Source organism: Zootoca vivipara, chromosome 2 (assembly GCF_963506605.1).
Source record: "Zootoca vivipara chromosome 2, rZooViv1.1, whole genome shotgun sequence".
In the NCBI taxonomy this organism is placed as follows: domain Eukaryota; kingdom Metazoa; phylum Chordata; class Lepidosauria; order Squamata; family Lacertidae; genus Zootoca; species Zootoca vivipara.
Genome location: NC_083277.1, coordinates 37,355,680 through 37,379,321, shown reverse-complemented (window position 1 = coordinate 37,379,321; position 23,642 = coordinate 37,355,680). Strand labels below are relative to the sequence as shown.

At 42.7% G+C, this 23,642-nt stretch overlaps 1 protein-coding gene across 3 annotated transcripts in view; it reads left to right on the top strand.

Annotated features, from left to right (window-relative positions):
* FGD5 (FYVE, RhoGEF and PH domain containing 5) overlaps window positions 1-23,642 on the top strand; it is a 141,972-nt gene that overhangs the window by 104,612 nt on the left and 13,718 nt on the right. For all 3 annotated transcript variants that reach the window (XM_035106525.2, XM_035106523.2, XM_035106522.2), the window contains exons 9-14: window positions 267-317; window positions 1,922-1,980; window positions 7,901-7,972; window positions 9,121-9,189; window positions 17,675-17,758; window positions 20,039-20,118. In XM_035106525.2, the coding sequence (XP_034962416.2) occupies window positions 267-317; window positions 1,922-1,980; window positions 7,901-7,972; window positions 9,121-9,189; window positions 17,675-17,758; window positions 20,039-20,118 (415 nt within the window). The remainder of the gene's footprint in view (window positions 1-266; window positions 318-1,921; window positions 1,981-7,900; window positions 7,973-9,120; window positions 9,190-17,674; window positions 17,759-20,038; window positions 20,119-23,642) is intronic.

The window sequence follows — 23,642 nt, the reverse complement described above, 5'->3', positions numbered from 1 at the left end:
CTTAAACCTTAGTTTTAGTGTGGTTTACAATCCTGTGTATGTTAACTTGGAGGTAGATCCCACTATGTTCCTTAGGCTTAGTCCCAGGTTAATGTGCAATGGATTGCAGCCTGAGGCTTGCTGCCTTCAGTGTGACAGAATCAGTTCCACCAGTCTGAGATCTGGGCTGAACACCCACCTAGATTAAGGGTTTAGTGTTTAGAGTGGATCAAAAGGAATTTATTTGAGACTTACTACCTGCTTTATATCTGATTGATTCCCCACAGATTACTTGAATAACCTTTGTCCTGATTCCGCTGAGTATGAAGAAACACAAGGTAATTCAGAATTTTAAAAATGATAATAATAAATATTTATTTTGCCTAATAAATAGCTAGTGTCTCTGTTTGTCCAGGAAGAAGTCTGTGAACAAACAGCATCACTGTACTCAGATCTCAGCTTGATTTTAAGATAAATTACCTCTCTTGTTCATGTCATTTGGGGCCACTCACTCATCAAAACGTGTACTGTTCTCTGTTTTTAAGTTCCTTGTGATCTCAAAATAGGTCATATTCTGAAGAAGTGTGCATGCACACGAAAGCTCATACCAAAATATAAACTTAGTTGGTCTTTAAGGTGCTACTGAAGGAATTTTTTTTATTTTAGGTCATATTAGATATTTAGAATAAACAATGTATGTGGTGACCAAATACTTAACATGAAATAATTTTACTATCTGAAACTTTGATCATGAGTAGTGACAACACTTTGAATTGTCAGGCCGCCATCCAATATACACTTAAGTGTGAATAAGTCCCAGTGTGTTCAATGGAGCTTATTTGTCTGTAGACGTGTATAGGCTTGCATTGCAAATGGCCCTCGTAATAATTTACTTTTATTTGTTAAATTTATTAGTCACTTTTTCTTGCTGCAGGCAACTCAATGTGACTTTTTGAAGCGACTTTGAAAAGCAGTTGGTTTTATGTTCATGGTCAAGAACTGGTTGTTACTATTCAGTTTGATTTATATGGAAAACTGAATCCATGAAAGGGATTTTACTGTGCAGTGTTCTCATTTGAAGCATTCTTAATGCCTTGCAACCAAAGTGTACAGTATATGTTTTGTCTTCTGGATTTGTGCAAAGTATAGGCAGTTACATATGCCAGATTGTGGCCAGATCCGAAACCTAGAAGGTTCCAAAATGTGTTGTTTGAACAAAGGGAAACACAATATTCTGCTTTAAAAAATAAAATTTAAAAACACCACCAAAGTCTGAACTCTACCATTGCATTTGTTCACTGACTCACATTTATTCAAGTAAATTTATCCAGTGTATTGACACCAGTTTCTGTCAACCTAGCAGTTCGAAAGCACACCAGTGCAAGTAGATAAATACCGTAGGTACTGCTGCAACGGGAAGGTAAACAGCATTTCCATGCGCTCTGGCTTCTATCACGGGGTCGCGTTGCACCAGAAGCAGTTTAGTCATGCTGGCCACATGACCCGGAAAAGCTGTCTGTGGACAAATGCCGGCTCCCTTGGCCTGAATAGCAAGATCTCATAGTCACCTTTGACTGGACTTAACCATCCAAGGGCCCTTTACCTTTACCTTATACCTTTACGTTACATATAGTGTATATTTGCAATAACTGTAACTGAGACAAATGTGCAATAGCCCCCTGTTCAATAGGAATGTTGCTTTCATTTTGTAGAAGTGAGGCTGAGCTGTAGCAACTTGTCTAAGGCTCCCAGACCAAAGTAATGGTTGAACAGGAATTTGAACATGTATTCCTTGAAAAGCATTGATTCCTAGGCAGTACAACTTATTTTGGCCTCAGCAAGACTCCATACCTAAGAAGGATATATATTCTTCCTCCTAAAAATCTGCACATATTTTCTTTTCTGAACCTCAGTTAACGTGTTCTGCTTTCTTCCACTGCAGCTGCCTTGCTCATCGTCTCCGAAGTTGCGGACCGAGCCAATGACAGCATGCAACAAGGGGTGAGTTCCACCTTGCCCCGATGCCTCCTAAGTGCTACCAGTTCAGATATATCTCAAATCAACATTTACTTTTAATTATCTGTCAGAAATAAATATTAAAGTGTAAAACTTATCGCACAGGGTAGCTCCCCAATGCCCACTCAGAAGCAAGTCCTATTGAATTCAGTGTGGTAAGTGGGGCTAGTATTGCAAGCTTACTTCTGGGTAAACATGTGTACGACTGTGCTGTAAAGCAACAATGAAACATTCTGGTGTTAAAACAAAATACGACTATGCCTGAGCTAGGTGGTTTGATGTAGTATGGGAATTGCTTATAAATAGACAAAATAGCTATGCAAATTAGGGTTAAACACTTCCAACATCAGGGCATCAAAGTCTCCGTAGCAGCTGCTTTTGAAACATTTCCAAAGATCTAACAATTGATCTGCTGCGTCACATCTAGTTTGTCTCCCACACAAATAGAGTTCAACCTGGAAACTTTTAATTCCACAATGTAGCAGTTTTTCTTTTCCTTGTGCCACTTCTTCCCCCCACCTGCTCTAGCAGAGCTCTAGGGGTGTGTCTCAGCAGGCAGGGAATGGAAGCCAATGTTGGGACCAAAAAGAAACAACACCCGCAGTAGAGCATCTGTTTTGCACACAGAAGGTCCCAGGTTCAATCCCATGCATCTTCAGTTGGGCTGGAAACCATGAAACCCTGGAAGTCTCTGCAAGTCAGTGTGGGACCGTCCTGAGCTACCTCAACCAACAGTCTCACTCAGTGTCAGGCACCATCCTGTATTGCTATTAAAGTTTGCTGTATCAAGAAAACTGATCTACGGTTGCAACATGGCAGCACACATTTTCTTGCATCGTAAGATATCTTCTTCTTTGGCGATCACTCGTAGCCAAGTAATATTGTCTTCCATAAACACAGTTTTAACAATGGGTCCGTAAGTGACTGTGGAGGCCAATTCTGGATCCACACGTCCTTCCACATTGGGGACATTGGTTTCCAGGCGGGAGTTGATCACGGTGTGGATTTGCCAAGCGTGCCTTCCTCTCCCTTGCGTCCTGAGATCGAGTTTCTTCAAAGCCCATGACACCTTTGGTAAAGGCTGTTCTCCAACTGGAGTGCTCGCAGGCCAGTGTTTCCCAGTTGTCAGTGTTTATACTACATTTTTTTTAAAGATTTGCCTTGAGACAGCCTTTAAACCTCTTTTGTTGACCACCAGCATTACATTTTCCATTTTTAAGTTCGGAATAGAGTAGTTGCTTTGGAAGATGATCATCAGGCATCCGCACAACATGACCAGTCCAACGAAGCTGATGTTGAAGAATCATTGCTTCGACACTGGTGATCTTTGCTTCTTCGAGGCAACTCTTACAAGAGCCTGTGGACAGGTGCCCCGAGACTTGCATGCTTTTTAAACCCTACAGTAGATGACCACCAAAGAAACAAATTCACTTCTCAACTCTGGCTTTTAGATAGAAAATTCATGGACTCACGACACTTCCGTGGAACCACATGGTGGGGACTGTTATACTAATTCACCTGCTCTTATAGGCTGCTGGGGGATTGTGCAAGGAATCTTGTTATGCTTTTGAAAGGTGAAAACATCTGGGGAGGGTAGCCTGCCAAGGGTCTGTGAGCCAGATCCACCCGACAGCTTCCGTCTGGTCAGATGCAGCCCACCTTCTCTTTACAGAAATTTAGGATTGCTGTGTGCCTGTGAAGAGGAAACTAAACTTCCACTTTAAAAATAATAAAAAAATGTAAGCCATGTGCTTTGTCAAGATGGAAAGTCAAAGCAGCTGCTTAAAATATGGCCAAGAATGTCCCCCACTTCCACACAGCTGGGAATCTCCGATTGTGGGATTTAAAATCCATGTCTCTGAAACATGTGCCAAGACTGAGCACAGCCAACATTTTCATGGTCTGTTTTACTGCCCAGGTTTCAGCAACATTTTCCTTGTGGACAAAAAAACAGATGGGTCCTTGCACTGCAAAGTCTGTAGACATTTGCACACTGCCATTTCCACTTCATTAAAGAGGAAGAAAACGGATTTGGCGGGGCTGGGTGCATTGCCACCTGCAAGCAGAGTTAGCTCTCCCTCCCCACCGCCATCTTTCTGGCTCGGCTCCTGTGCCTTTCTCTGAAGGTTGGCACGCATAAATTTTGAAGGTGAAATTTCCCCTGGCATAGTGCTGGAAGTGCTGGGGGGGATGTTTAATTTTTGCTCATCCAACTGCTGTGAAAGGCCCAAGAGGGGGGACAACAGAAAAGCTGGCAACTCTGCCAGGGTAAAGTATTTCTAAGGAGTTGAAGAGACAATATCCTGAAAAGCCAAGGGTCTCACACTTTTTGCATCTGCTCAGCCTTAACTTTGCCCACAGAAGCTGAATCGGTATTAAGCATTTCCTGAAAATAAATGTTAGACCAGAAATCTAATTCCTTTCAGAATAGGACTAGGCTCATTATCCATTTTCTTTTCACCAGCTGCCTCCATGAAACCCACCAGTCCACCAATTGATAGTTATTGTTATGAAACTCTATGAAAACAGCTTAAAGGGGAAGTGGAGAGATGAACTAAGTCTACCACTGGCCGTCTCCCCTTAAACATACCCACCTATTTATCTTCTGCCCTCCCACCCTGAAACTGCTTTATGAAGCTTTGTGGTCACTAATCAAGGTGTATGGATCTCTTTCGAAAGTAAAATTTAATATATACGAAAGCAACAATGAAAAATGCAATAAAAATGAATGACGCTTCACTTCCTAGCATTACTTTTGATTGAATGAAAGGCTTTTAAAATAAATTATATATCTTGCTTTTTACTAACTGGCTGTTTAATTAACCTATTAAAATAATAATTACCCCTGATTCAATTGATATTTTTCTGTTGTTTAATGAAGCTAGCAAATTTTCTCAGCTAAATACCCCGCCCCCCCAAAAAAAGATGCATTGTGAAGAAAATGCTTTTAAAAGCATTGATTGTATCATGAGACATAGTATCATCTGTGAACAGGACTTCCATTTCCCCAGACAGGGTCCTGATTAAAATTCAGTCCACTCCTTTAATTTGTGATTAATCAATTCATCATACCAATTAGTCAATTAATTCAGCCGTAATTATTGGCACTGGGCAAAACTTAACTAGCACTGTTCTTTTCCTTTCCAAGTCTCCTTCATAGCCCAATCCTGTGTGTGTTAAGTTGAAAATAAGACCCAGTGTCTTTAAAAGCAGTTAACACTGGAGTAAGCGTATATAGGCTTGCAGCCTCAACAAACCATCTGCCCAATTAAAATGTTTCATGGGAACAAGAAAACCTCGCTGCAATGGAGACGTGCGGACCAAGATGTTAGGAGACCAAACGCACCGGTGCTATGAATGTAATGAGAGCAATTCATTAAAAACTCATCCCTTTCGTACCACAGTACCATCCAACATTGTCACTGTAATGGGAACAAAGGTCTCATTAGATTCATTTTAAATACCATACTGTGGAAGATTACACAACTTGCCAGGACTCATTGATTGTGTCCAAGCTCTTCAATGCAGGTAGGCAGTTAATAGGGTCAGACCCCGTTAATGAGTTCTCTAATCTCTGCAAAGGACACCAAATTTCATTACTTACTTAATAGTTAACCTTGCTTGTAAAGACCACAGCTACATATCTATTGCTACTGAAAGTGCATCACAAAGAATCCTGTCAACAATTCTATGGCATTCAAAGGTGGGTTGTGTTGTTGAGGTGTTTTATTAAGAATTTACATAATATTTATTTACTATTTAAAATTCCCTTTTATCTACTTTCTCTCTCTTTTGCAACTGCGTTTATAACCCAGCCCAAAGCAGCTCAGGAAAAGTTGCAAAACAAAAAACAAAAAACTCAGTATAAAATATCCTATTTAAAATTCAGTTAATAACAAATGTAATGCAATAAACCACTTGTCGATGAACTTTGGATTGTGTGGCGTATATGACCTAGAGGAGATCTGAAATGGACTAGACTCCTTCCCAATGTTACAGGCAAATATTGTGACTGCATCTAAGTAATTTTACTCTCCTGGTCTCCGAAGTAGACATTGGGATGGTAGTCTAGTGATGCTGCAGACAGCAAATTCTCTCATAAAGATCCCTTGCCCCTGTTACAAAACTAAATATCCAGGGAAGGAATGTTTGTCCACGGAGACAAAACAGTTAACTATACTGATGTTGTTATGTGCCTTTGTGATGGCAGGCAGTGAGTGAATAGCTGATTTCTCATTACTGCATCTCAGTGCCAGGAAATGTTTCACATGTTGAGCTTCTGTTGATGCAGTTCCTAAGTTATAGTTCTTCTTCCATAAAAATATGGCAACACTCCTATATAGGGGCCTTAGGCTACTTCGACAACAACCTTTTTCTCTGGAATTGCCATTCTTTGTTCACTTTTTATGGAAAAGGCAGATGTTGCATTCGATCATTTTCTGTATTGTTTGAATTTGCTTTTTCAGACCTGATTTGTGGTATATCTCCACCCCCAATAAAATGCTGATGCCGCTCCATCCTGTCTACTGTGGGCAGGCAAACTTCTGTTGTGGTTTCTAAGGGCTCCTGAGTCTTTAATTAAACACTTCCTGTTTGCAGATTCAGCAGGTTTTACTGTTTCCCAGTGAGGATAGCTGAGTGACAAAATTACATATTTCTTTCCCCTTGAACAGCAGAAATGTGTTTCTGAAGTGGGAGAAACAATTAGTAGTCTCCTTTCATTATTTTTGTGTTGTTGTTTTTTAATACACAATTTTCAGTATAAAAACATAAACTACCAACTCTCTTCTCCTTTGTACACATAGTTCATAGCTGCACCATACATTAAAAGTATATGGCTTTCCCCAGGTAATCCTGAGAACTTTAGTTTGTAGAGGGTGCTGGAAATTATAGCTCTGAGAGGGGTAAACTACAGTACCCAGAATTCTTTGGGAGAAGTCATGTGCTTTAAAAGTATAGTGTGGATGTGACCCTGGAAATGGAAATGGAGGCACTTAAGACAAGCTGTTCAAAGAGATAGTTTGCAGACTACATACTGCACCCAAAAGGAATAAACGTTTAATTAATGTTGCAGTGGACCTTTGTGGAATGCTGCTTCCTCTTGATTAAGCATTATAAGATGATCTAGATCACATTAACTTCTGGGCAATACAGTGCTTCTTGTATAAAGGCTGGTTCACAAGACCACGCTGAGGTGTTCCAGGGTTTAGTGACTCTCTGCTCAAGCCCACCCGTTGCCACACCTATTGTGTGACTACTAACAGTTGTGTAGCTGTTAATTGCCTTTCACATCCGTGCTATTCTTAATGCTCTGTAAAGTTGCTTTAGATTTATTGGTTCTCAGTCGCTGGCCACTTTGGAACCTCTTTTGGAATCGGAGAGCAGGGTAGAAATACTTGAAAACAAATGAATTTTTTGAAGTGCCTATCTGGAGCCTCCATGTTAATTCTGCTTCTAAGCACACTTCAGAAGATTAATGCCTCAGCAATGATAACGCTTTCTAATGAGAAGGCAACCTTCAGCCCAGCCGGTTAGTGAAATCTACAGTAGGTGTAGAGCCAGCCCTATTACTAGGCAGAGCAAGGCAGCTGCTTCAGGGGAAAAATAATGGGGGGGGGGTCCCATGAAAGGGCAGCAAACTGTGACTTAAGTCTTTGTTTCTTTATAACTGCTAGACAGAGATGTTTGTGGCATTTCCTGCTTCAACTGCCCAAATAACTTGGCGAGGTTTGGATATTATTCACCTTAACTTGTAGGGAAGAGGGTGCCATTTGCTGTTCTGCCTCAGGTAGCAAAATGCCCTGTCTTGGTGCATTTTGAACTTAAATGGGGATGTTTTGAACACCTCCTAAGAATCAAAAGCTAAACCTTTCCTTGTTTGTTTTTGGTCCTTTCTCTGCCACAGGAAAATTTGCAGAAGCTGGTACACATAGAGCACAGCGTCAAGGGACAGAGCGACCTCCTCCAACCAGGAAGGGTGAGTTACACCTGGATTCGGTTCCACTTACTATAAGGTTGCCACCCTTTTTTTCTGTCAAGGCCCCAGTAGCTATTATCATTAGCAGCTTATATGGTAAGGCTTGAACTGCCCTCTGGACTCTCGCATCCCTGCAGCTTAGCAGAACAGGCCTGGGGTGGGATAGGGTGGTGGCAAGGATGGGTCCACCACACAGACGCCCCAGCAGGAGGTCTGGCAGCGCATCCTTGCAGGCACAACCTCACTGCCACCCTGAATCACCCCAGCCCCATCACCTCAAGGACTGCTTGCCCTAGAATTGATTATCACCCCAAAGAGAAAACCTGCTGGTGCTTTTAAACTCTTCTGCTGATGCCCTTCTCCGAAGACCTCCTTCAGTGGTGAGGGAGAAGGTCCTTTCAGCCATAGCGTCTCAGTTATGGAGTACCATTGCTGGAGAGGCTTCCCTTGCCCCCCAACCATTTCAACTTCTAGGCAGAAAAAAAAAAACACTTTGAATTCGCCCAGGCTTCTGCTGAATGACTACTCCTACTAAATTGTTTATGAATCACCATTTACATAAAAGTCTCAAAGCAATTTATATGCATGTCATAAAAACAGGCAAAATTCATTTTTTAAACAGTCCAAAAAAACAAAATGGGTTTAAAGAAAATACAAGACAAACACCTAAGGCAGAGATCTTTTCATGCAGCTGGGAAAGCTTGTCAAAACAAAAATATCTTTGGTTGTTTCTGGAAAATACAGATAGTAGACGTCTGTTGTATCTCCACAGGAATGCTGCTCCATAGTACAGGGGTTTTGACACTGAAAGCCCTACCCCAAGTTACTGTGGAACTGAGTTCTGATATTTTGGAGACCTTAAGAAGAAACTCTGCAGGAGAACGCAGTGGCCTACATCAGGGATAAAGTGGTCTCTCAAGTCACCTGGTCCTGAGCTGTACAGGGCCTTACATGTCAACACCAAAACCTTGAACTTAGCCTACTAGCAGATTGGCAGGCAGTGCAAATCCTGCAACCAGGTGCTATATATGCTAGTTGTGATTTGCCCCCACAAGCAACCTAGTTGCCACATTCAGCACTAGCTGCCGCCTGTAGACCCATCTTTGAAGGCAGGAGGTACTGACTGAAGGCTCTGTTTTCCTCCTCAGGTGTTTCTTAAAGAAGGGACGCTAATGAAAGTGTGTGGGAAAAATAGGCACCCTCGACATTTGTTCTTGGTAAGAATACTTTAATCTCTTTCACACTGCGGAAACATGCAGGCAAGTGGGTCTTGGTGACTGAGGCTTGTGATCTAAACATCCCAGCTAGGAGGCCAGCTACAATGAATGCAGTGGGATTTGCTTCTGAGCAAACATGGTTAGGACAGCACTGCAAAGCTGCAATTCCATGCACCCACTTTGTAGTAATTCCCAATGTGCTTAGCAGACTTACTTCTGCATAAACAGGCATGGTATATGACTCTGTATATTAATTGTCTCATAACCATTATACCCTAACGATGGGTCAATAGGAGCCACCCCTTTGGTCTCAGGATTTATTTGGCACAAGGAATGATAATATTTTAATTTGTAGCAGGATTTATTTGTTTTTTACACCTATCTCCTATGCAGCGTTAATTAGGTGTGCCTCCTCAACCCATTGATTTCAATGTATTTAGGTATATATTAGCTTCCTTTGATGCTGATGGAAGTGCCTCTGTTGGGAGCAAATAGAAATTTGCTGGGCAGGAAGATTTCTGTCAGGACTGTACCACCTCTGCTACAGTCCTGACCCTGGTGTCCCTGGTCCTGCTGTGGCTCTTATTTGGAAAACAAAACAAAACTAGACAGGTAGAATGCAATCACACACATTCAATATCATGTCCATCTTGGTTCTGTTGTCGTTTAGTCGTGTCCGACTCTTTGTGACCCCATGGACCATAGCACGCCAGGCACTCCTGTCTTGCACTGCCTCCCGCAGTTTGGTCAGACTCATGTTGGTGGCTTTGAGAACACTGTCCAACCATCTCGTCCTCTGTCATCCCCTTCTCCTTGTGCCCTCCATCTTTCCCAACTTCAGGGTCTTTTCCAGGGAGTCTTCTCTTCTCATGAGGTGGCCAAAGTATTGGAGCCTCAGCTTCACGACCTGTCCTTCCAGTGAGCACTCGGGGCTGATTTCCTTAAGAATGGATAGGTTTGATCTTCTTGCAGTCCATGGGACTCTCAAGAGTCTCCTCCAGCACCATAATTCAAAAGCATCAATTTTTCATGGATCAATGCCTTGTCGTGGCGAAGAGGCTTGAATAACTCAGAGAAGCTATGAGCTATGCCGTGCAGGGCCACCCAAGATGGACAGGTCATAGTGGAGAGTTTTGACTAAACGTGATCCACCTGGAGAAGGAACTGGCAAGCCACTCCAGTATCCCTGCCAAGAAAACTCCATGGACAAAGACAACAGGCATATTGCTTCTAAAACTATGTAAGATCAGGCTGACACCTTATTTTCACTAAAACCTATTTTCCTGTGTGCTTAGCTCTGGAGCATGCAAAGTAATACAGTATATCCATGCCTGAGGTGCCTCTGAGCTGGAGAAGTGTGCCTTCCTTTGGTTACTAAGGAGATTCAGTTAGCCACTGCTGTACGGTAGTTTTAGCAGGCAGATCTTCCAGGGACCAGAATACTTCCTTGCAATAGTGTTCCTTCGCCCTTCTTGCTGCAATGCTGAAGAGGCAGTGGGAGATGTAAGCATAGGCTTGGCTTCAATTATGCTTTTCACAGTTGTCCTCATCATAAAAAGTTGCAGAGACGGAGGCAGTGTTATAGTTGAAACAAAGTGTGCATTGAAATGAGAGTAAATTTACCATTAAAGGGCTATGGGGTGGCAATTTCTCCATGAGACGTGAATTTAGGCTTCTGTTAAACCTTGTGTTGAGTGGGATAAAACTGGCTGCTCACTGCAGGGGGGGAAATAATAATAATCCCTTGGCATATGGAGATATTGCACAAGCTCATTCTTGTGGGATTTAACAGACATATCAGTGACTCTTTCTTTTTCTTTTTTAAATGCTTGCCTGCCAGAAATGAATGACATGGTAATGCATGTGTAGTATCACGAAAGACAAAACTGCTGGAGTTTAGATTGAAAAGGAAGAATAGGGATCAACAAATTTTAAAAAGTGAAACATCTGGGCCATGCAGTCCCATTCTTGGTAATTCTTTTTTTTAAAAGAAAGAAAGAAAGATTTCTAGGATGATCCAGGAAAATAAAAGCCTGAAAAACCTGTGATGTATTTCTCAAGACTATCGATTAAACTGAAAGCCATCGGTGGTTCTGGTAGGAATATCACAATCTGGATTGGTTGGGAGGCAGCTGCAAAGGAGAGGATGGGGAAGCTTCATTGCATGAGTAGTAAAGATCATGTAGACTGGAGATACTATCAGATTGTGATGTTTCTACCAGATTTTGAGGCTTTGTGTGGGGATGCAGGGGCAAGGAAGAAGACAGGGAAGTTCCTTTATGCAAGTGGAAGCCTGCTGTGCAAATGGAGCCAACATATTGGATAAAGCCCCTTATGTAGATTGTGCACCCATGTATTGTGCGGCTATGATAAAAGTGGAACTTCCCCGGTGACATTTTCTAGCATGGGACTGAAGCAGTCTGAGTAAATGTGTGCTTGGAAGGAGGTAACACTGAGTTCAGTGGGACATACTTCCTTACATAAAGGGCTGCTGACCAAAAGGCATTTCTGGATCTTCAGGTGGCAGAAAGGTGGTCCTTTAGAAACGACATTTTGCACAGCAAACACACATTATTATGTTTGAAATAATTTGAAATCCACATATAGTGATCCATATGTAGGTTTCATTCCATGCCCCGCATGTAAAGTGGCTGACAGTTCAATGCCTACAGAATATTCCAAAGGTATTTAAGCTTGGAGGGGGTGGAGAGTGTAAATTCAGCTGCATACCCTGGTGATCTTTGAAAAGAGGGTCCAGCGTCTCTGTAAACAGATAATGGACTCAGGAAACAGGCAGGCATCCAGTGAAAGAGAGCAAACAAACATCCTGCCAGGATGCACCAAATTCAACAATACTGCACAACTTTGTGGCTGCAAACTACATCCAGCCTCCCAGCCTCGCATAGGTTTTCCCCATTCATTATTCCCCTTACCAGTTAATGAAGTAGTTCTCAAGTTGTGGGGTTGGGATCAAATTTGAAGGTGCTGGAACATTTGGAGGAGGAGGCACAAGTTCCAGGGTGCAGGATTATGAGTCAGGCTACACCTTGATCTCTCAGAAGCCTGTATCTGGGTAGATTGAATGGGAATGAGCCCTTAATGATTGTGTGTGTGTGTGTGTGTGTGTGTGTGTGTGTGTGTGTGTGTGTGCGGTGGCTACTTGTGGGTTGTATGCTGATTTGTGAATATGCAGACATCCTTGCACACTAGAGGAAGAGGTACATTTGAATCCACCCCCAAAATCCAGCACCGAAAAGGGAGCATAACCTTAGAAGGGAGCCCAACCTCAAATGCTGAGAGGCACAGACTAGGCTCATGCATATAATTCATATCACAGAGCACTACAAGCAGGCAGGATTAAAAATCCTGGGCACATAAAAAATGTCCTAACCTGGCACTGAAAACCAAAATGAATACAATGTCTGTGCCAGTCTGACTGGGGGGGGGCATTCCAATGCTGGGAGGCCACCACCTAGAAGGCAGTGTCCTTTAAGGCTGCATTTTGCAGATGAAACTGAAGAGGGCCTCCTCTGAAGATCTAGATACAACTGGTCACAGATGAAAGAAGCCAGCAGTGACAGAGGAAGCACAAGTGATTTATGTTTCCTGTTTTCTTGTTCTTTTTGGACTTTGCATCAGAGGAAATGCATGAGTCCCTGCTTTTACTACAGCGTGGAAATAATCATCCACGCTTCTTCCACAGTTCTTCTGCAGCTTGTTTGAACATCTCAAAATTGTTCTTTCCCACACTTTCTCTAGGAAGACTGCTCCAGAAGTCTGATGTCCAACCTAAATTTATGAATGCTGTTTTATAGTCATGAGAAGATATTGTACAAATATATTGTCAGCTTTACCCTAAATAACTTCTTTTTCACACATGCAGACACCTACACACCAATATACACTCCCTGTCAGACTGTCTTCTGAATTTGCAGTGATTCCAATCTTTTCATCTACAGTGGTGCCTCGACTTACGAATTTAATCCATTCCGAAGGCACCTTCGTAGGTCAAAAAATTCGTAAGTCGAAAAGTGCCATTGGAAACGCGATTTCCCATAGGAATGCATTGGAAACGGAAAAATTGTAAGTCGAAGCAACCCCATCTAAAAATTCGCAAGTCGAAAAAACCCTATCTAAAACCGCCGCAGTTTCCGTTCGGATGCCGATAAATTCGTAAGCGTGCGGCCATTTGCCCCACTCATAAGTCGAAAAATTCGGTTGTCGAGTCATTCGTAATTTGAGGTACCACTGTACAGTGGTATCTCCAGTTAAGAACTTAATTCGTTCTGAAGATCCATTCTGTTCTTAATCTGACTTAACCCACTTTAGCTAATGGGCCTGCCGCTGCGCCGCCAACGCACGATTTCTGTTCTCATCCTGAAGCAAAGTTCTTAACCCGAGGTACTATTTCTGGGTTAGCAGAGTCTGTAACCTGAAGCATCTGTAACCTGAAGCGTCCGTAACCCGAGGTACCACTGTATACAAAAAGGCTAAATGCATGTCATGGTGTTTCTGGAAGATCTGACTGGACAGATCATAAAGCTCACTGAAATTTGTTTTGGGTTTTTTTATCTCATGGAAACAACTTTTGAAATTGATCTCATCCACATATAAGAGCATGCATGAGGTATAGGGTTCTTCCCAGAAATGCTATCAACAGCCCATTCTGAAGCCCATTCCATATGTACATGCTCACTGATTTACTTCAGATACAATACCATCTGTGCCAGGCATTATTTAGGAAAACATCGCCTCTCCTTTGTCTTATAAACTGGGAAAAGGGAAAACATTTTGATAGGCACTTACAAAATTACTTAAGTCTGTTGATTTCAAAAGGTCTCTATTGAGCATCACTTAGCTGGCTATTGGCACTAATCCTTAATGGTATTATCTGGGTTTCCCCTGCTATATATTTGTATGCTGCCTTCGTATCTCTGCAGGTTAAAGATGTCTAGAAGCATTTTCAGTCAGTCAGTGAGTCAAGAACTGGCTAAAATATTGTTATAACGGTAGCAATGAAATAGCAATGGGGGGAAATTGCTGGTACGTAGTGCCGGTTAGATACTTACACCAGCGTAATCTCATTCATACTGCTCTTTTATACAGATACTCAGACCCTGCACGGATATTTAGCATTACCACCCCCCTCCTGGTAAGCTGAAGAGCATTAATTTGAATTTCATAGTGGCAAGTCATGGCTAGTGAGGCCTTAGAAGAGACTGCAGACACATTTCCTTGAATGTAAAGGCAAAACAGATGGGAAATAACTCTAATGGGCAATTAACAAAACACAACCACCATTAATGTTTAATAAAACTGAGGGATACTAATCATGGCTGCCATAGCAACAATGCGCTAGGGGTGGCTTCCTTAATCATCGCCAACCATACAGTGTCTTTGGTTTTGTGGAAATATTTCTCATAAATAAAATAAGCAGAATTTGTAGCCAAGGGGTGTAGCAGTGCATGCTGGGAAGGGCCTGACAATGCCTCAGATGAACTCATTTTTTTTGTTGGCGGGGTGCCCTTCATTAGCTGTCTTTTCTGTGACCTGGAATGACCCTGAACATTGTGGCTGCATTATAGGCAAAGGAAGTGTGTGTATGGCCTTCTCTGTAATTAAGCAAACTTTGAATATGCAAAGGATGCTGCAGCCCAATTCTCTTATTTATTTATTTTTTGCACCGGCACCATCGCATTTGGGAGGTTGAATTACTAGCTGCAGGAACCAAGAGCATTTTTGTGGCTTAGTAACAAAATTAATTTCTCTTGATACTCTTCCTGTGGCATTAGTTCCCATATTTAATCTGTTTTTGAAATAAATAAATAAATAAATAACCACAGTCGAATTCATTTCAGTGAACCATTTCTTAATAGCTGAAGCTTTTCCTCTGCTAAGCTCACCAATCCCCAATTTCCAAGAGGCTGTAATGAATTTGTCTCTGTGGGTATGTTTAGCCCTTGTTAAACAGGGATAGATAATGAGATCACAACAACGTGGGGGTCACCAAGATGATTAGATTAATGTTGGCAGGGTGGGTAATTTATGAAGCAATAAGTAAATGATACAAAAACTTCCCTGACAAGCCATTTGTCACCTTGTCATATGGAAAGTCTGTGAGAAGCAAACATGGGCTCTTTGAAAGGATAAGAAAAGAATATATTTCTCCTTGTGCCATAATAAATCTGATAGACAACGAATAATGTGCAGGGAGCAGGGTGGGTATATAGCATGGAAGGAACTAATGATCAGGATTCGAGCATTCCAGTTCTATACAGATATGTTTTCCAGTGTTCAGAGCTATAGTGCGTGTTTTGCCAGGTGTAAGGTCCCAGGTTGCATGCCTAATACCTCCAGTTAAAGGACTGCATGTTTTATGGTTAAAAAGGCAAACTGCTGTTAAAAGTTGACAGTACTCAGGCAGAACAAAGATCCTGTGTGAGTCAACACTATGTCACCATGAGTCATGGTGGCTGGAGTTTGTTCCTGGATTCTACACTTGTGTGGGTGCAATATACAGAAACACAGATAAACACACTACATTTCCTTGTTAAGAGAGCTTCTTTCCTCTCCTATTGTCCATAGGGCTGGTGGCACTCAAATGGTTCCCCCAGTATGCTCCAACCCGTCAACTCACCCGTTTCCCCCAGTCTTTAAATATTTACTTAGTTTTAAATGCATCACAACGTCTGATTTCCCTCACAATGAATTCAGTCTTACTTTTTAATATCAGTTCTGTGACTTGTGCTTTTCAATCTTCAGTCTTTGCCTATCCATGTGCCTCTTCAGGTTCTTGCTTACATGGCTGATCCCAAGATAATAATGGGGTTCATCTTTTATACAGAGATTTTATTAAGATGTTCTGGCAGCCTGATTAAATAATCCGGCAGTAGTGGCACAGTAGTGGATTGTTGCTTATTTTTTTTTTTTTTTAAAAAAGTTTTGACCCTGTGGGGATTCATGGAGTGGAATCATACAGATGCTATTCAGGGAATGATGATAGCCTGAGAAAAGGTACAGGGGGAGGAAAGCCCTGATTTGCCTTCTCCCCGATATAGCAGATTATACTTTAAAAGAGAGATCTTCTGAATCTTCTGCCATTTTGTCTAGCTTCACCCTTACCACCTGATAAATCCCAGTGTGAGGTATGAAGCCATGGTTTCACACAATAGCCTCACCCAGGAAGAACACAAACCCTATTAACTATCAAAAGTTATATAGAAAAGTAAGAAGTAAGAAAAGTAATAACGGTAAGGAAATGTATTGTGAATACTGGCTAAAGCACGCTAAAAACAAGCCCGCTTAGATAGAATCATTCAGGACACAGTGGTACAGTTGGCTAATGTCACAGGGGGTGCGTTGCAGCTACTCTAGAGTAACGACTCTCCAGAAAGTTGCCTTTTCATGCTTTTATGGTGTGCAAACTATTTACAGTGCTGGAGCTGTACAATGTACATGTTCTCAGTTGGAGTCAGAACCTCGGAATGGCGATTCCCGCGTTCTTTTCCAACAAAGCAGTCTGGGAATCGCAAATATCCTCCCCCGTTTCTTTCAGCGCAATTCCGGAACTGGAGGGAGAGGTCTTCTTGCCGTGTTTTCCTTCCTCCTCCTCCTTTCCCTCTCCCTTCCTTCCTCTCCCAAGCGGGGCAGTGGCTCTGCGACCCTGCCAGAGCCATGTCCTCTACTTCCTGCTTCCCCGCTGGAGTCTTCCCCCTCTCCGCTGCCGCTGGTACTCAGGGAAGAACTGGTTCTCAGGATGGGAGGGGGTTGTCTGTACCCCCTGTGCCTCACATCCAACTTATGGCATTCAGCACTTAAAAAGATGTGTGCTGTTATATAAAATCTACAGATAGCCGTTCAGGATTTCAGCTGAGTGTCACCACTTACTGTGAAATAGCCGTGCTTTACTCGCTTTTACAGGGTATCTGTGTAACATCATAATCACAACATACTCCTCTCATGTTTTCCATGTTCAACTTCCGTTGCCCCATTTGATTTTAAAACACACACACACACACAATGGAACAGTGGCACACTTTCCCCTGTGGTGCAAACATTCAGTAGCTTTCCTGGCTGGTTACGGCCTATTTCTCCCCCATCCCTGTTAAAGATTCCCCAAATATTGCATATTTCATTATGCTGGGGGAATGTCTATTCCCACAACAAAATTTCCAGAAGAACTGTCTGCTCATTGCATTATAAACGGATAATCTGAAAATGCCCCATATCATTTGACCCACTGGTAGAAGTTACCCAGGTGTCTGGTTAATGTGAGCCGGGTAAAGCCGTCACTCAGCCGCTCCGTCACATGGCAAATCCTCCCACCCGCATTTGAAACACTTCCATTTGGTCCTTTCAGGAATTTGGCAATCAGGCCGTTCTCCAGATAGTTCATCAAGTTGCTCCTTGTAGTGGACCTAGAGAGTACCAGTGAGACTTGTGAGGTATGTTGCAAGTAATTGATTTTGTCTTTCTCTTTGCACAGATGAATGATGTTCTGCTGTATACGTATCCCCAGAAGGATGGCAAGTATCGCCTGAAGAACACCTTGGCTGTGTCTGGCATGAGGGTAACGTTAACACCCTCTCTTTTGTTTAGCACTGCATTTTCATCCAGCTGGAGCCTTTTAGTTCTCTTTGGCTGGAAGGAAGGAGAGGCATTTTATCTTCAAGTTATCTTTGTTTGCTACAGGAGCTGAAATGAGAAAAGTATTTAAAGCGCAGGAATTTAGAACAAGTTCAACAGCAGTGGGCCAGGATGTTAATAAAGTCCTAATGAGGCAGTTTGCAAAGAGGCTGGTCCTGAATAATGTAAATCAAAATTGATTTACTATCTAGTCAGGATTCCCTTTGATTCTCTTTGCAGCTACTGAGAGTTGCTTTAGCTAGGGGTTAATGTAGGAGCACTAACAAGAAGCCCTCCTCCACATCAACAAGTAATGAAGCAATGTGCTGTTGGATGTGGCAGTGTAAGAAAAGTTTTGAATCAATTTAAATTAATATGTTTATGAAGAAAGTGAAAATTATTCATTGCACCTGTGCCTCCCCCCTTTTTTTTCTTTAAGACATTGGTGAGGGGGCAGAGTATTTGCCTGGTTTGTGAAGTATTCAGAACATTTAAAATTTAAACAACAGGGAAAGTCCTGTGATATCGGTTTAGCTTAATTTCTCCACACTGCCTAGAACAGGCATCTCCAAACTTAGGCCCTCCAGATGTTTTGGACTACAGTTCTCATCATCCCTGACCACTGGTCCTCTAAGCTAGGGATCATGGGAGCTGTAGGCCAAAACATCTGGAGGGCTGCAGTTTGGGGATGCCTGGCCTAGAAAGCTGCTGTCCGAAGCCTTGCTGAATGGATCCAAACCTTCAAATGCCTATTATTCTTTTTCATCCTTTAAGAACAGGCATCCCCAAACTGCAGCCCTCCAGATGTTTTGGCCTACAACTCCCATGATCCCTAGCTAACAGGACCAGTGGTCGGGGAAGATGGGAATTGTAGTCCAAAACATCTGGAGGGCCGAAGTTTGGGGATGCCTGCTTAAGAACATTCCCTTTTCCACCATCTCAGTTCCAGAGAGTGGGATCCAGTGGACCAGGTGGTCTTGACCTGGCATTGTAGCCAACTAAGTTCTACTCTACCTAATTAAATTAAAACACCTTAGCAATGTCTGCTGGTTTCAATAAGTGTGACTAAAAGAGAATTCAATCCTTTGTTTCTCAGCTTCGGTTTCCCATTCATAACATGGGAATAAATAAATTCATAACATGCTGGCGTGCTCTTTGGAGGCTCCATCTGCTGCCTCCCCAGTAGCCCCCTACCCCAATTTTGCCTCTACAGAGGCCTCTTCGTGAATATGAAGCACTGCTGGTCTCCTCCCACACTTGTAGATCTTTATTCCCTCCCCCTCCCTTGTTCCTGATGTAGACCTTCACTCGCAAAGCCATTTTGAGGTTTGCCTCAGGTGCCAAAATGTATTGGTGTGGCCCTGCAGCTGCCTGAGGTGATGCGTTGCTCCCAACAGGGTACAAAGGCGTCCACTCATTCGACTGGCCTTCCTCCTGTGTTTATTTGGTGTTATGTCTGGAGTTGGGATCCTTGAATAATAGGCAGGGAGGGTTTTATAATGTAGCCGTTGGAGCCGTTGGATTGGCCGTTGGAGCTGTCCAATCTGGCTCCAGAAGGGAAGTTAGAACTAGCCTATCAGGTGTGACCTTGGGTATGAACAAAGGATATATAGCCTGGGTCTGGGAGGGGCCAGCCAGGCGACACACCCAATGACTGACTCTTTTTACCAGTTACAGGTAGGTAGCCGTGTTGCTCTGATGTAGTCGAAACAAAATAAAAAATTTCCTTCCAGTAGCACCTTAGAGACTAACTATGTTTGTCATGGTGTGTTATGGTCCATGGGGTCATGAAGAGTCAGACACGACTAAACGACTAAACAACAACAACAACACTGTGTATCTGAAGAAGTGTGCATGCACACGAAAGCTCATACAATGACAAACTTAATTGGTCTCTAAGGTGCTACTGGAAGGAATTTTTTTATTTTGTTTTTACCAACACACTGAAATAAACTCCATGAAACCAATGGCTGTTCTCTGAGTATATTTCACTTGGCATGCCTCCTTGGAAAATCCATCACTTAGTTTTATATTATGTGAACACCTAAGAAAGCCTGTCTGTGTTGATGGGCACTTTGAGACCTTCTTGGGAACCAGAGGCCACCACTTTGCCCCAGCTTTATGACAATAGGAATTTAAGTGTCTGCATGCTCTGGGCACGGATGGTTTTTAACAGATTTCCTTCCTACCTACCTACCTACAGACAAATGTCCTTTGTTTTTAGGTTAGCCGTCCAGTGACAGAAAAGGCACAAAATGTCCTGAAGATTGAATATGCTGAAAATTGCTTAACTCTATCAGCAAGGTAGGCAATATAGCACTATTCGTTTTTCTGGGGGGGAAATTGACTCCCTAGACGAGTGCAACTGCATCCCAAGACTTAGCTGGCATCTCACTATATTTAAACTCCATTCATATCCATGGTGTCCTAGTGGATAATGGGCAAGTGTTCAACTATAAAGAAGGCATTCATTTTGAACGTATAGCTCAGAAGACATAACTGTCCCAGCACTTATAATGAGCCGAAGGCTTTAGCTCAGCACTTCAGAAGATCTTAGACAGAGAGCGGAGAGCAGAAAATCTATTTCTAATAGACTCGTGGTCTGTCTCTTGATCTTTCGTAACTTCCCTGCTGTCACGCTTTGCCTCTTTCGCTTCTTATAACTTCACTTGTCATGTCCCTGAGGTAACTGGTGGGCTAATAAAAAGTCATAATTACCTAATTCTGCCTGGTGGGTTTTAGGGCATTTTATAGCGCTTAAATGAAAGAGGAAAGATGATTTTTTTATTTAAAAAAATACTGACAATGTAATGGAGGTCTCTGTTTACAAGGAACCTTCCTAATGAATTAACAACTATTAAAACCAAAAAGTGCATTGAGATCACAGGATTGCCGGCAGTACAAATGGAAACTTGCTGCTATTACTGCATCTGGACTTGGTGAAGAAAAGTTTAGGTCTTAGAAAAAGCTACATTCATAAGGTTTTGCCTGTATACCCTATCCACTAGCTCCCTTTACCTCAGTTGGCAAAGAATCATAGAGTAGGAAGAGACCACAAGGGCCATCCAGTCCAACCCCCTGCCAAGCAGGAAACACCATCAAAGCATTCCTGACAGATGGCTGTCAATCCTCTGCTTAAAGACATTAAAGAGCAGCAGTTCAGATAGGAATCAGAAGAGCACATGTTTAGAACCACACTCAAAAGTGATTTTTCCTACCTTTGAGCTGTTCATTCTCATGATGTAGGAATGAATAAGATGGATGAGTTGCAATTAAGCACTGTGAGAAGGAAATGGCAAAAGATTAGAATTGTATCAATGCATGGGTCTTAGGGACCCATTAGAAGCAACTTTTAAGAAATCAGATGACCCCTGAAGTCTGCCATAGGCACAGATCAAGACCACGGGGGGGGGGGGGACATCTGTAGGCAGAGCTAGCAGTATATCTGGCCTTGAGATCACTCTCATCTTTGTTGTGTAGCTGGCTGGAGTTAGCTCTTATGCAGACTGCAAATGAGATTCTTTGTGCTTTATCTGTCTGTCAGACACACAAGCCCAACCAGGCAGTGCCCCTGTAACAACGCAACTTTAGATAGTCTTGTAGGAGGCTATTCAGCAAAATTATCTTTAGGCTGCTGTGAAACCCTGCTTAGCACTGAGATTTGCAGGGTCTTCCTCGTGGCTAGTTCCCGTGCTGCACTGATGTTCCTTGCTGCCTGCCACAGTGCAGTAGCAACCAGGGTCCACGTTTCCGCTGTTCTTAAACCAGGAATTGGCAAAATGTAAATCAAGATCAACTGCTGGATCTCTGGGTAATTTGAAGTGAATAGGCAAGGATTTCTGGCTCCCAAACTGTTCAGCAAGACCACAGCAGTATGAATCCCCCTCCCCAATTATACTGTTGAAATTGGGGGTAGGGGTGAAGAGGTAACCAGGAGTTATTTTTGTGTGTGAAAGGACTGTAAGCTTAGTTCAGTTCTGGTTCTCGAAAAACAAATTCCTGGGCTGAGAATTACAGTACTGAATTCTAAGTGTATCTCTTTTGCACTTGGTGGAAGAGGGTTCTGCTAAAAAAAACAAATATTGTGGTTTGCTCATCACTTGATAGGCACAGTTAAAAACAAACCAGCTTTCACAATGAGGGCTCAGGAGGCCACAACAATATGATGGTGGTGGTGGTGGTGGTGGTGATGATAACAATACATTTATTTGTACCTCGCCTATTTTCTGATGGGACTCAAGGTGACTTACAGATCAGAAGCAAGATACCTTGGGTGGTACTTCTGGTAGTTTTGGCTTCTGCATCCAGAGCTGTATGCCCTTCTTCGTCCCCAGCAAGCTACTTACACAGAAAAGATCAGTGCTAATGAACAAAACCTCAGCCAAGTATTCTCTCCTCACTTAAGCAATATATCAGTCCAGAAGCAGTTTAATGGAGCAGAAAGCAGATGGAAAGTGTCTGTGGAAGATCAGGCTTTTGTTGGCATATAATCCCTGATCAGATGTTCTGGCTAACTTTGCTGTAGTGCACGCTGTTGGTTTGTGGGCTCGTTCTTCCCTCTTTGTCAAAGATGCTTTGAACTCCGTGGCAGGTGATTCTATGCTGCGGTTTGCCTATGCATATATCTGAGGGCTGCCCCATATTTCGTGCTGAGCATATCTGGCGCACATGCATCAAAACCACCCTGTGAAGGGTGGCATATGAATTTAATAAATAACAACAATAAGAATAATAAAAAAGTGAGGAGTATGACAGTAGTTGTAAGACGTTCATCTTGCAGCAAGTAAATGTTTTTTTTTACAGACAGACACAGGCATCTTATCCAATTGACACCCCTGGCTAACAATATGCAATAATGACAGCTAAAGACCCATCCACATTGCTGCTTTCACCTGCAATTCTTTTCAAATCCTCTTTCATTTACTCCCTGTCATAAATGAACACAGTGATTGTGGGCCAGTCTTCTGTTAGTGCAAGGACTTTTGCTAGTGCAGCAGGGCTTTCCTGTCCCTATCTCCTGTGCCCCCCTAATTGGCTTAGGAGATTGAGAGAAACTTCAGTACCGCATGTGGGGAGGGATCATTCCATCAGACAAGCATTGCTTGCCTGACAGAGCAATCTTCTTAGTGCTACACTGAATTCCTCCCATTATTTCCAAAATGCACGTATATATCCAGAGATTTCAGCTAGTCTTGATTTAACATTTCAGATGGGTTGGGGGGGGGGGGTCTTGTGCCTTTATCAGCTGGATGAAGCTCTCCCTAGCATTCAGACACGGTACTGGGGCAGAGGGTAATCTACCCATTAAATTTTTGTTTGTTAATAAAGGCACAAAAGTCCTGCTGGAAAAAAAGTTACAAACCGGAAAAAGCTTTCTGACAGTAAGAGCTGTTCTGCAGTGGAACAGACTTCTACAAGAGGTGGTGTGGTGGACTCTTCTTCCTTGGAGGTTTTTAAGCAGAGGTTGGATGGCCATCTCTCTTGGATGTTTTAGCTGAGATTCCTGCATCGTAGGGGGGTTGGACTAGATGGCCCTTGGACCCCTTCCAACTCTCAGATTGGCGATGCAAAAGTCAGAGGTCTTTAATGGATGGAAGCCATCTTGCAAATAAGGACTTGGGTGCAGGAATCACATGGAGGGTAAATAAGGCTGGGAGGCATGGAGGCAAGGTGACGCAAGGTATCTCATCTCATTATGCCTCTGTCCTGGGCCGCCTTCTCACCAGCAGGGTAATTGAGTTTTATAGCAGCTGATGTTTTTCACAGTTAAGTGCTCATGGGGGTGTGGGGATTCAGCCTCAGTCAAGCACCATTGATCAGCTTCTGGT